Source organism: Thamnophis sirtalis, unplaced genomic scaffold, assembly GCF_051295495.1.
Source record: "Thamnophis sirtalis isolate CommonGarterSnake01/CBP01778 unplaced genomic scaffold, rThaSir2_p1.2 scaffold_4, whole genome shotgun sequence".
NCBI classification, from domain to species: Eukaryota; Metazoa; Chordata; class Lepidosauria; order Squamata; family Natricidae; genus Thamnophis; species Thamnophis sirtalis.
The window spans coordinates 116,072,053-116,085,139 of record NW_028261384.1 but is presented as its reverse complement, the minus strand read 5'-3'; the positions used below and the strand labels follow the sequence as shown (position 1 = coordinate 116,085,139).

Below are 13,087 nucleotides of genomic sequence, written 5' to 3'. Positions count from 1 at the left end.
CAAGAAAACATTAATGCTAATCCTCCTAAACAGGCCGAAACTTTTAGTCACTTCCATTCCATTAATATCATCATCAGATCTACAAGGCACTTGGAAAGAGCTGAAAATGCAGGTAGTCCTCAACTTATAACAGTTTGTTTAGTAACCATTCAAAGTTACAACAGGACTGGAAAAAGTTTTTCGCACAATCGTTGCAGCATCCCCATGGTCACATGATCAAAATTCAGATGCTTAGCAACTGACTCATGACTGTTGCAGTGTCCCAGGGTCATGTGATCACCTTTTGTCACCTTTTGACAAGCAAAGTCAATGGAGAAAACAGATTCATTTAACAACCGTGTTACTAAATTAACAACTTGCAGGGATTCACTTAACAAATATGCCAAGCAAGGTTGTAGAATGGGGCAAAATTCACTTCACAAATGTCTCATTTAACAACAGAAATGTTGGGCTCAGTAGTCCAATGAGTTGGCTACTCATATTCACAGTAAATCCTTGATTTAGCATGTCAGGGAGAAGGATTGTGTGTTTAAAAAACTTGATTTAGCATGTCAGGGAGAAGGATTGTGTGTTTAAAAAACTATAATGTCCCAGAAATCCAAAAGAGATTTTACTCATTTATATTTTACTTGCTTTGTACATTTTTTGTTATTCAATTACTAGGTCGTGTCCAATTCTTCATGAACCACAGCAAGCCAGGCCTCCTTCTGCCCTCCTCTGTCTCCCGGAGATTGCTCAAATTTACGCCCACGCTGTCCCTGACATTATCTAACCATCTCATCCTCTGCCGCTCCTTTGGCCTTCAGTCTTTGTCAGCATCAGGGTCATTTCCAAGGAGTCCCTCTCCTTTCACCTTTTGGTGGCCAAAGTACCTGAGCGTTTTTGGCCTTCAGTCTTTGCCAGCATCAGGGTCGTTTCCAAGGAGTCCCTCTCCTTTCACCTCTTGGTGGCCAAAGTAACTGAGCGTTTTACAGATGTATGTATGTAAGATTTCTTTTACAACCCCCGGTATGCCCAAATATGGGAGGAAGATCCCTACTTCCATTCTCTGTCCTTCGGCTCGTCACAAGAGACCATCCAGACAGAAACCCAATATTTTTACTGTTGCCTTTTTGTTACATTTTGTTGTATTTGTGCTAAATAAAGACTCCCTTTATTTATTTATCAGCACAAATATATATATATTGTATTTTGCTCGTTCTGTAAAATGCGAATGTGATTTTTACAAATGCATAAAATAAGGGAGGAGATTTTTCGATGAGCAGAAACATGTAGTACGAGGTAGTCCTTGATTTTCGACCTAACTGAGCCCCACATTTCTGTTGCTAAGCAAGATAGTTGTTAAGTGAGCTTTGCCCCATTTTATTATCTTTCTTATCACAGTGTTAAAGGAATTACTGCAGCTGTTAAATAAGTAACATGGTTGTTAAGTGAATCTGACCTCCCGTTGATTTTGCTTATGAGAAGTTACAAATGGCGATCATATGACCCCCCCCAGGACACTGCAACTGTAATAAATACAAGCCAGTTGCCAAGTGTCCAAATTTTGATCCCATAGCCACAGGTAGGCTGCAATGGTCATAAGTGTGAAAAGAGTGATAAGTCACTTTTTTCAGTGCCATTGTAACTACAAATGATCCCTAAATGAATGGTTATAAGTCAAGGCCCAAAATCACCTGTGAGCTTCTATGAATGAAAGTGGACCTAAACCTGGATCTCCTTATTCCTAATCCAGTGTTTTTCAACCTTGGCAACTTGAAGATGTCCGGACTTCAACTCCCAGAATTCCACAGCCAGCATGATGGTTCCAAGATTCACTGAATTCCAGTAATTAAGGTCATAGAGCTGAGTTTAATTTGCCTTTAGCATTTTTGGTGGTGTTGCGAAGAAAATCACTTGGGAAGAGATAGTTTAGGCACTCTGCAAGGGGAAGGGGGGAAAAAAAACCACATGATGCAGAGAACAATGTATACTAACTCACTGTAATATGTAAACACGTAATAGAGATGCTGCAAAAGTTGGTCCCAAGTTACTTCTTCATTACCATCATACAATGATTGCCCAAAGCAGTTATTAAATGAACACTGCTTACAAAGACTTCATATGCTAGTATGCATTTGGAAATTCTAGATTCGTTTGTCTCATTAATTGTTTCTTCCTATTTGGTTGATGATTTACTCCATAGGTAGCTGAGATTCCGGCATGGTACAGGTAGTCCTTGACTAATTATCGGTTGCTTAGCAACTGTTTCAAGTTTGAGGGGCCCCCAAAGGCACTTAAAACCCCGATTCAAAGTTCTGATGGTTGTCCATTAACTTCTTTTCATTATAGCATAAGCAAATTCATTGGAAAATTGCCGTATAAGGGCCAGTCGCAGCCTCACATTTATGTCAAAAATCTCTCTGAGTCCTAGTAGTATTAGATTAGGACAGTGTTTCTCAACCTTGGCAACTTGAAGATATCCGGACTTCAACTCCCATAGCCACAGGTAGGCTGCAATGGTCGTAAGTGTGAAAAGAGTGATAAGTCACTTTTTTCAGTGCCATTGTAACTACAAATGATCCCTAAATGAATGGTTATAAATCAAGGCCCAAAATCACCTGTGAGCTTCTATGAATGAAAGTGGACCTAAACTTGGATCTCCTTATTCCTAATCCAGTGTTTCTCAACCTTGGCAACTTGAAGATGTCTGGACTTCAACTCCCAGAATTCTGGGAGTTGAAGTCCAGATATCTTCAAGTTGCCAAGGTTGAGAAACACTGTCCTAATCTAATACTACTAGGACTCAGAGAGATTTTTGAAATAAATGTGAGGCTGCGACTGGCTCTTATACGGCAATTTTCCAATGAATTTGTTTATACTATAATGAAAAGAAGTTAATGGACAACCATCAGAACCTTGAATCGGGGTTTTAAGTGCCTTTGGGGGGCCCTCAAACTTGAAACAGTTGCTAAGCAACCGATAATTAGTCAAGAACTACCTGTACCATGCCGGAATCTCAGCTACCTATGAAGTAAATCATCAACCAAGTAGGAAGAAACAATTAATGAGACAAATGAATCTAGAATTTCCAAATACATACTAACATATGAAGTCTTTGTAGCCAGTGTTCATTTATTTTATTTATTAGACTTATATATTGCTTCATAGGGCTTTCAGCCCTCTCTAAGCGGTTTAGAAATTTTTTAGCAGTCTGGGTCCTCATTTCACCCACCTCGGAAGGATGGAAGGCTGAGTCGACCTTGAGCCGGTGAGATTTGAACCGCTGAACTGCAGATCACAGTCAGCTAAAGTGGCCTGCAGAACTGCACCCTAACCACTGCGCCACCTCAGCTCTTAACTGCTTTGGGCAATCATTGTATGATGGTAATGAAGAAGTAAATTGGGACCATTCTTTGCAGCATCTCTATTATGTGTTTGCATATTACAGTGAGCTAGTATACATTGTTCTGTGCATCATGTTTTTTTTTTCTCCCTTCCCCTTGCAGATTGCCTAAACTATCTCTTCCCAAGTGATTTTCTTCGCAACACCACCAAAAATTCTAAAGGCAAATTAAACTCAGCTCTATGACCTTAATTACTGGAGTTCAGTGATTCTTGGAACCATCATGCTGGCTGTGGAATTCTGGGAGTTGAAGTCCACACATCTTAAGAGCTTCCAAGGTTGAGAAATACTATTATGGTTGATTACTGTAGAATCCTTCAGGATCAGCTACTGCCTGAAATTGACTGAAATTAATCAGTTTCACTCTTTTGTTTGCCCCTTAACTGCTTGCTCCATTGGATGTGTGTTCCTTGTTATGCACCTGCTTACTCTCTTGTAATCTTTTCCAATGAATGTGCATGCCAACCTCAATTCTTTTCTTGCTATTTATCCCTGCACCAGGGAGAGCATTTCAAAAGGTTGGGGAATGGGGGGGAAAGGGCTATAATTTTAAGAAGATGTTGGATAACCATTTGTCTGAAGTGGTGTAGGGTTTACTGCCTGAACAGGAGGTTGGACTAGAAGACCTCAAAGGTTCCTTCCAACTCTGTTATTCTATTCTATTTGTCCCTTTATCCAGCTTCTTCGTTAGTTCAACTCCAGAAACCTTCCCCTCCTAGTGGTTTTAGCTGGCTGTTCGGGGCTGTATCTCTTTTGACTGTTAAGCAAAGGAAAGCTGTAGGCACAGTCCTGCAATTTTTACTTATGCACACTTCACTTAATAATCAAGTTGCCAGAACCAATTATAGTCACTAAACAAGCACTATCTGTACTTTAAAAAAAAAACCTACATTTGGAAATAAACAGATGTTGCCCCAAGTAGGGCCCTATCTGCTTATTCCATGATTCTTCCCAAGAAGAAATATTTTCCATGGAGTCTGTGTAGACTAAATAGACTTCCTGGAATGTTTTGTGCCATAAAACACTGTGATACCACATACAATGGCTACCCTGCTTGGAACACTGAGAATCCTAGGCCTGATACATCTGGAAGGTACTATGTTGAAGCAACTGTTCTGACCTTTGGTTTCTTCTCAGACTGCTTTTCACAGCATTTTGTTACATCTCTTCAGTTGTTGGCTTTAGCAGAGACTTTCATCTTAACCTGGGTTGTTTTGAAGCCAAGTGGGTCCTCTTTTGTAATAGCTCAATTAGAGCTCCTATGTCACCTATCACAGGACTATCTTTTCTTCCCCTCCAAGCCCTGTGAAGAGCTTTCGGGAAAGAGTCAGGTTGAACTTAAGAATTCAGGATGCTAAAGGAAGGGTACCAAATAGGTCAGAACCACTTTGTTGGATATTAATAAGCTCTCAAGGGTTGAAAGAGGCCCTCAAAGGCTTCTTGTAAGGTGCAAAAAGCATATTTGCACATCTCTTCATTACATATTGTAATGTTCCATGGTTTTCAAAGAGACTGCAAATCAGAAATCTTTGAGCTAGAATAGATAAGTTCATGAACTCAAAAAGGAGTCCCTGCTCTGCAGAGTTATACTTTGGTTGAGAATAAGGAAGACGGTCTTGATGTAAATATGTAGGAACCTTTACCAAAGCAAAAGAGGCTGAAGCATTTTTAAAGTCCTGAACTGCAAGATAACATTCAGAAATGGTTAAGGCAGATACTTTTCCTAATTCATTGAGAATAAGGAGGTACAATTACAATGAAACTTGCAAGACTGAGGTCAATCCCAACCAACTCCACAGGAAGGCCAAAATACTTTGAGATTGGGTGTAATAATACAATTGTAGGTATTGAGTACATTTTGTTGGGCATACTAAGGGTCTCAGGATACAAGTTTGGATCCCAGTTCTCTGGAAATAGGATTATATTGCCCAATGCTCCTATCCTTCAGCTCACTCTTTAGGATATCTTTCTTCAATAAGATAATTTTCAGATACCAGTCATTGATTAAAGAATGATGGAATTACAGTATTGCCTAAACACATCCATACATCCAAAGTCTGTTCTGAGATATAATTTTTATTAAATGTTAATCCCACTGAATCCTTTCAGTTTCAGAGCAGCTTAAAAAAACCAATTAAAAAAATCCAAGATGAGAAAACCCATCACCCCCAGGACACAAACTCTTGGGGACTCATCTCCATTTCTAAACTGAAGAGCCAGCACTGTCTGAAGACGTCTCCTCATATGGACGGCATGACTAAACTCCAAAAGTGTACGGGACGTCAAAGATGGTCCCTATTTTTCTACTTGCATTTTTACATGCTTTCAAACTGCTAGGTTGGCAGAAGCTGGGACAAGCAATGGGAGCTCACTCCGTTGCACGACACTAGGGATTTGAACTGCCAAACTGCTGACCTTTCTGATCGACAAGCTCAGTGTCTTAGCCACTGAGCCACCACCTCTCTTTCCAATATAACATAGCCTCCCTCTTTATGGATGGAGAAGCAGGGTCTCCTCAAAGGAGTTTTAAAATTAATTTCCACGTGGGCAAAGTCTCCTTAGATAAACAAAACACTGGAATACCCTCCAGTAAAATAAATTCCGTAGTTAATCAACTACAGCTAAGGGCAAAAAATAGAACTGCTACCCCAAAGGTGATTTATTTCCCGCAAGAGGCAACATTTTCTTTGAACTTGCTTTTCTTCGAGTAGAACTGCTGCTTTATTGGGCCATCCAGTCTCGACACCGCCCAGATTTTTAGAAGATATAAACTGGGAGTGACCGTAACTTCCCCGTATTGTTACAGGTAAACTGCTCTAGAAGCTCCAATCAGCTACCGATATCGCATTCGCCGCTTTTAACTTGCAGGTCAACTTTTCTAGTATGCGGGGGTGGGGATGCGGTGGGGAGAAGGACAGGCTGTTCTTTTTTAGATTCTTCCCCCTCCGCCGGGTTCGCTCCATTTCCTGCTGACGCTCTTGCTTTCTCTTCTCAAGGTCCCCGCCCTTGCCGTCCCGCAGCTCCTCTAGCCTGACCCATTTAACGCATCTCTAAGGTATCGGCATCTCCGATTGGTCGCTCTGGGGCGGTACCCTTCCTCCCATTGGCTGGGAGGCCCTGCGTGTCGGGGCGCGGAGGGGAGCTGTCAGGCTATAGAGGGAGGAGTCTTTCGCTGCCGGCCTTAGGCCCTGGCCTTGGATGAGGGAGGCCGCCCGACGCCGAGAGCCCTCTGTCCCCATGGGGGGTGCCTGAGTGCGGTTTCCCTTCCCCTTTCTACGGGCTGGGTGAGTGCGAACGGCGGTGGGGGTGGTTGGAGGGGGGCGCATTGATTTAATTGCACCAAGAGTGGCGCTAAAGGAAGGGAGCGCTGGGGTGGTCAAAGGGACGGAGGGAAAGGAGGGCTGGGGATTCCTTCTTGGAGGAGCCGGTGGGCGAGTTTTCCCAAGTCCTTAAAAGAGTGCAGCCATTGCAGGACTGCACCAGGGTGGGGCCCTTGTGTGGGAATCCTGGCCATTGAGATACTTATGGGGTTGCGGCGCGCGCGGCGGAGCTCTTGCAAGTACCAGTTTACGGGCCGTTCGCTGGCTTTGCTTGGCGGTGCTGGCCTCCCCCCACCCCACCCCGCAGGGAAGAAGTTTGCCATTGCTAATAAGCTGACTGTTAATAAGCCCCTCGCCTTCCTTATGGGAAGCGGCGACTGCAGGCCTTGCGTTTTACAGGTGCGCTGAATCAGCAGGTCTAGACTTGCTAACTTGTCAAGGAAGCTGCACAAGAGATGGAAAGAGACCTCTGAAAATCAGGAGCTCTGGATTCCATTAAGTTTTGTCTGTCCAGAAGTTGTGAATGCTTCAGCGCTGTAAGTTTTTAAGAAGAGACTGGACAATCATTTGTCTGAAATGGTATAGGTAGGATTTACTGCCTGAGCAGGGGGTTGGACTAGAAGGCCTCCAAGCTCCCTTTCAACTCTTGTTATTCTATTCCATTCCATTCCATTCCATCCCCTTCCCAGCCCCATCCTGCATCTTTCCATGAAAGGCAAACCTTTAGAAGTCTTTGGTAACTCCTTTAGTTTCTGTGCCATACCTGAACATTAAAAGCAGGGAAGTGGGTTGGTCACATAGCAAGAAGAATTGATGGCAAGTGGATCAAGACAGTCATAAAATAGATCCCACTTAATAAAAAGCATCCACAAAAAACCCTAAAACAAGATGAATCGACCATATCAGCAAGTACTGCAGGCCTAATTGGCAAAAGAAAGCCCAGGACCATATTGGTTGGAAATATACGGAAGAGGCAGGCATCCTACAGTAGATTGACAATGGCAAAAGTGATGGTGATGATGAGGGCCCGAACTTAATTGTCTCCCCTATTTCCTTTTCCTTTCTCTCTTAGTCTTGAAAGGGACTTCCATGCTAATCAATCTTTTAAACATACTGTAAACATACCGTTAAAGGTACTGTATAAAGAAATAATAAGAACCCATGGAGCTATGCCCCATCTCATTTTACTTTTTAATACCTTTGGGCAAATATAGTATATATGTATGATGCATCTATATCCACTCCCAAAATTGTTGGAAGTGTTTATTTAACACAGACACAAATAGGAAAGTGAAAATGTGTCCAAAAACACATACTATAAGCAAGATACACATTGGTAAGTGTACAGGACCAGCCCATAGCAGGTAGAGACAAAAATTATTGTAGGCATGATAAAGGAATATACCAGTAGATAGATTACAGAAATTGTGTCAAAAAAGGGACACCAAAGAAATGGCCTCACCCTCACAGGAAAAACCAAGAGACAAAGGAAATGGGACAGGGAATACCAGCCAAAAAGAGAGAGAAATCCACCTAGAATAATAATTTTGGAGATAACAGAATTATTAGTGGAAAGTTAGGCTTCCTTCTTTCTAGTCAGTTTTGAAAGAGATTCCTGTTCCCATAAAAGATTGGGAGAAATCCTTGTGTCTTGAGCTTTTCTAAGTTAAATGACAAGAAACCTCTTGATGATGATGATATCCAGTTGTGTCCGATTCAGTGATTCTATGAACCAGGTATCTCCACATCTTCTGATCTTGTACTGCTGTTGTCTAATTTGAACTACACCAAACTCTGTTTTCCCTATTGCATGTCATTGCTTCTCAGAAAGAAATAACAGCAAATATTCAGAAATAGTTGCACAAGTGTGACTTTTAAGATTACATGAATATTGAAAAAGAATTGAATTCATTGCAGTGTCTTCTGTTGATTTTAATTTTCTTTTGTTTTCTTTAGTTCGGTCTTGGAGCCCAGCAGAAATGACGGAATACAAGCTGGTAGTGGTGGGTGCTGGTGGCGTTGGAAAGAGTGCATTAACCATACAGTTAATCCAGAATCATTTTGTGGATGAATATGATCCCACTATAGAGGTAATATAATCACTGCAGCACTGGCATTGACCTTTGAATTGCTCAATGTCATTCTCTTGTTTTGTTTTGTTCAAAGAGTTCATTGCTCTTTGATTCTGTCAATCTGTTCCACTGCCGTCCTTAGGTTTCTTAAAATAAAAAAATATACATTTGCTGGTTGAGAATGTCTGACACCTGCTACATCCTTTGTTAATGAGCTGTATATATTTAAATACAAGATTGCACAGTTCAAAATTTCTGGGTGCTTTATCTGGCTGCTTTTATTGATATTGTGTGTGAGAGAGAGGAGGGGGGAGAGGGAGAGAGAGAGAAAAAAGAGGTTTTTTTTTTAATTTGTAACTGTACACTGTCCAGAATCATTCTGAGAATGAAATGGGTGGTATCTAAATTTGAGTAATAAAATTTCTCTTGCCTCCTTTTTTTTTTTGGGGGGGGGGAACCATTACTCTCCTCCCTACTACATCCTCAGCTGTTTGGGGAAAGACATATTCTCTGAAGTTAGAATTAACATACTCAATAGGCTTAATAGTTTAACTCCCTTCCCCAAAAAACTAAAAGATCAGGAAAAAGTCAAATATCTTGTTGGTGCCATATGTATGAAAAAGTATCTTCTTCCATTTGCATCATCGTTCCGTCTACCACATCACTCTAGTGGTTAGGTGTAAATTCTGACTAGCAAAGGATGCTCATCATTCATAAAAACTATTGTAACTTAAAGCTTTGTTCTTCAGGACTACTCCCCCTCCCCTCCAGTAGCTGGATACCTTTATGTTCAGTAAAGTTGTGACAATCTATCTTCTTATCCCTGCCTTTTGTTTTTTTCATTCTCCCGTGTTTCTTCGGTGTTACATTTTTCTCTCTGGGTGGGTGTGCTTCTGAATTCAGGATTCCTACCGGAAGCAGGTGGTTATCGATGGGGAGACATGTCTTTTAGATATCCTGGACACAGCTGGGCAAGAGGAGTACAGTGCCATGCGTGATCAGTACATGAGGACAGGAGAAGGCTTCCTGTGTGTCTTTGCTATCAACAATACAAAGTCTTTTGAAGATGTTCACCATTATAGGTAAGAGGACGACTAAAGTTCTGTGGTCTATAAATCAACATCTATCTTTTTCCTTGTTAGCTTCACTCCAGTAGTAATGATGACAAAAGTACCCAAGACCCAATACTGAAAATATGATAGAACTTTGATTAAAGACTGGAATTTTGTTTTACTAAAAATGAGGGGGAAATTAATTGGTGACTTAAGGAGTTGCCGATTAAAAAAGAATAAGGGAGAAATTGTATTATGATGTAATTTTAAAGAGGGCAGAGATAGTATGTCTTGAAACTGCCGTAAAGATTACAAGTTGTTTCTTTAAGTAGCTTTTTTTTTCTATTTGCACTATTCACATTTTTCCCTTAATCTTACATCATTTCATGCTTTTTTCATTTCTGTGAAAACCTTTAATAAAAATCATATGAAAATGTGAAATTTCATTTTGTGAATGGTGCAAACATCCATGTAGTGTCTTTTCCAAAAAAATAAAATGGGATTTCTCCCTAAAGAGCTAGCCAGCCAACTCGAGAGAGGGGGGGGGGGAGGGAAGGAGGGGGAGAGAGAGAGAGAGAGAGAGAGAGAGAGAGAGAGAATGTGAGTAGAATAAAAGTAGAAATAGGAAATTAGAAGAGTTTAGTTCATTGGCCAAATATTTTATATGTAAGGAAAATACGGTTACTTCATATTTTTTATTCCAATTTTGAAAGTCTCAGTCTCTTCTTTACAGCTTGCACTTATAATTGCATATATATCTTACCTTATTGGTAAGAACTGTTCTGTGATCTGACATAGGTATTTTTTGCTCAAAATAACTTATCTAAATTGGGATGGATTTTTATTTTTTGGTGGGATGGAATTTAAAGCAGCAAAGGGGTTAAACAGGAAAGGATTCAGCACCTCTCCATGCCATCGTTCCTCCATTCAGAATCATGGTTTTGAATACTGAAGCACAAAAACTGAGGGAAAGGGAATTGTATTTCTAATGCATATTGCACATATTCTGGATTTCAGTCCATCTGCTTTAAACATAAAGAGAACACACAGGGCAAAGTGAAGTACTGGAATATATTTCATTAACATCTAGAAAACTCAGGATTGAATTTAGGGACTGTAGATATGGTCAGAAGCACCTTGTTCACATTTTCCTCTTATGGGAACTCCAGGGAACAGATCAATCGTGTGAAGGACTCTGATGATGTTCCCATGGTCCTCGTGGGCAATAAGTGTGACCTGCCTTCTCGGACAGTGGATACTAAACAAGCTCAGGAGCTTGCAAGAAGCTATGGAATCCCCTTTGTAGAGACTTCAGCCAAAACCAGACAGGTGTGGTATTGTGCAAGTAGGACAAACTGATATATTTCAATCAGATTTCACTTCATTATTTATATGTTAATCATCATGTGGGCCAAATGTCAGATGCTTTGCTTTATAATAACTGAAGCAGTGGGATTCACACTATAAGCCAGTGTGAGGAGAAAGAATACTTAAAAACAATGATTTTTTTTTCTCCTCATCCAAATATTTCTGCCTATTGGTAACAGCCTAAGAAAAGTTAGCTAGAACCCAGGTATTTGGTACTTTGGGTACCCAGGTAATTGATCCTTTTTGTTGTCTAATATAAATATCGAATATATTTTAAAAGAATTAATTAAGCCTTGTGTTATTTCTTTCTCCACTTTTTGTATTTGTATTCATCTAAAGGGAGTGGAAGATGCCTTCTATACTCTGGTGCGGGAAATTCGAAAGCACAAAGAAAAGATCAGCAATGGACGCAAGAAGAAATCTTCTAAAAGAAAGTGTATTATCCTCTAAAAGAGAGACATTGTTGCATTGTTGGTTAGCGTGGAAAAAAACCTTTGAGTTTGGGTATTTTCCCAGCCTGCAAGATAAATTCTGATGGCCTTGTCCCCTCATCCTTTTCAGCTGGAAGGCAAAGGTGGTGGTGTTCTTTAAATGTCTTTTTTTTTTGCTATTTTTAAAACTTGGACATCACAACCAATATTAATAACCACATTTGATAGTCTTGTTGCTTCTCTGCAGTAAAAAAAATAAATCCTTAGGATAATAAGGATTGCTCCATAAAAGCATCTGGTGTAACGTTGATTCCAGAAACTAAATTGAAGGAGCAGCAAGAAGGCAGTGTTTCATTCAGAGTATTACCTAGTGAGCTTTCTCATTGTTTGTGGAATTTTATTTACTTTGGTTCTTTGCAATATTGAAGAAAAAGTCAAATAGATGTGATGTCATCTTTTTTGTTACCTGGGTAACAGGTAAGACAGCTTGAAGATGACAAGAAATATCAACTACGAAAATGCGGAAAGCCAAACCCATTGTAGCTGTTTCAGGCCTCCGTATTAAAATAGATGGTGCTCAGCTTTTCTGGATGGTTAAATTCAATATTTACCTTTTTGTCTCTTCTTAATTTTCATTTGACTTGTTTTGTGTAATTTCCTTGAAATATTTCCTGTGCTCTCTAAACTAAATCAGAAATGATGATACATCAACAATGTGAAAGAGAAATAGGACTATTTGGATAAGAAATTTTCCGAATGTAATGACATGATTGTTATTTGAAGATTGACTCTGAAGATGGTTGAATGATGGCACTGTGAAACATTCTAAATATAATCTTATCACTGTTGTTCCCCTTAATAGATATTCATGTTTTGGGGAATATGGTAATGTTTACACATCTTAGAAAAAAGAAAAGAGGAATATGATCAAAAGATTCTTATCCACTTTTTCCCTTTTAATCATCTGAACATTTTCTCTAATCCCTGGGAGTATAAATACTTAAAGATTGGCAGTGAGAAAACAGAAGAAATATGAATTATCATTTTGTTAGTGTTTAAAGATATCAGTTATTGTCCTTGTGTATATTTAACTTTTTCTTTTTCCTCCTCCAATTCAAAAACATTTGTTACCTATGTTCCTAAGGAACTGTACAATAAATACATGCCACCACTTGGAATAAACCTGTGAATAAGCTACCTGATATGAGATCCAATATTTTTTTCTTAAGAGAATATCAAATTAAGAAGAGTATAATCCTTCTCGAGTTTGCTATTGTTAATTACCTTGGTTATAGTAATTCCTAAAACATTTTTTTTTAAAGAATGGAGGTGAGAACCTGGAGGCTTTTAAGGAACTGATAGTTGTCAGTTCAAAAAATCCTTGACGCATGCTACTATTTAGTCTGGAGAATCTTACATCAAATTTCACTTTATTTTCAATTTTCATCTTTTAAAAATA

At 39.7% G+C, this 13,087-nt stretch overlaps 1 protein-coding gene across 4 annotated transcripts; it reads left to right on the top strand.

The window, feature by feature from the left end:
* The first annotated feature begins 6,526 nt into the window (after nucleotides 1-6,526).
* Nucleotides 6,527-12,830, top strand: LOC106538715 (GTPase HRas). 4 transcript variants are annotated; one of them, XM_087713833.1, is made up of 6 exons: nucleotides 6,544-6,669; nucleotides 7,105-7,241; nucleotides 8,662-8,795; nucleotides 9,681-9,859; nucleotides 10,999-11,158; nucleotides 11,537-12,830. In XM_087713833.1, the coding sequence occupies exons 2-6, from the start codon at nucleotides 7,229-7,231 to the stop codon at nucleotides 11,645-11,647; spliced, it is 597 nt and encodes a 198-aa protein (XP_087569959.1). In that variant the 5' UTR covers nucleotides 6,544-6,669; nucleotides 7,105-7,228; the 3' UTR covers nucleotides 11,648-12,830. The 4 variants fall into 4 exon arrangements, with proteins under 4 accessions (XP_013908771.1, XP_087569959.1, XP_087569960.1 ...); XM_014053296.2 differs by lacking the exon at nucleotides 7,105-7,241 and having other exon boundaries at nucleotides 6,527-6,669; XM_014053293.2 differs by lacking the exon at nucleotides 6,544-6,669 and having other exon boundaries at nucleotides 6,727-7,241.
* The last annotated feature ends 257 nt before the right edge of the window (nucleotides 12,831-13,087 follow it).

What these genes read in the sequence shown, in the direction of transcription:
- LOC106538715 (XM_087713833.1), top strand. An exon ending in AATATGATCCCACTATAGAG is followed by an intron (nt 8,796 to 9,680) that starts GTAATATAATCA and finishes TTCTGAATTCAG; the next exon opens with GATTCCTACCGGAAGCAGGT. An exon ending in CTTCAGCCAAAACCAGACAG is followed by an intron (nt 11,159 to 11,536) that starts GTGTGGTATTGT and finishes ATTCATCTAAAG; the next exon opens with GGAGTGGAAGATGCCTTCTA.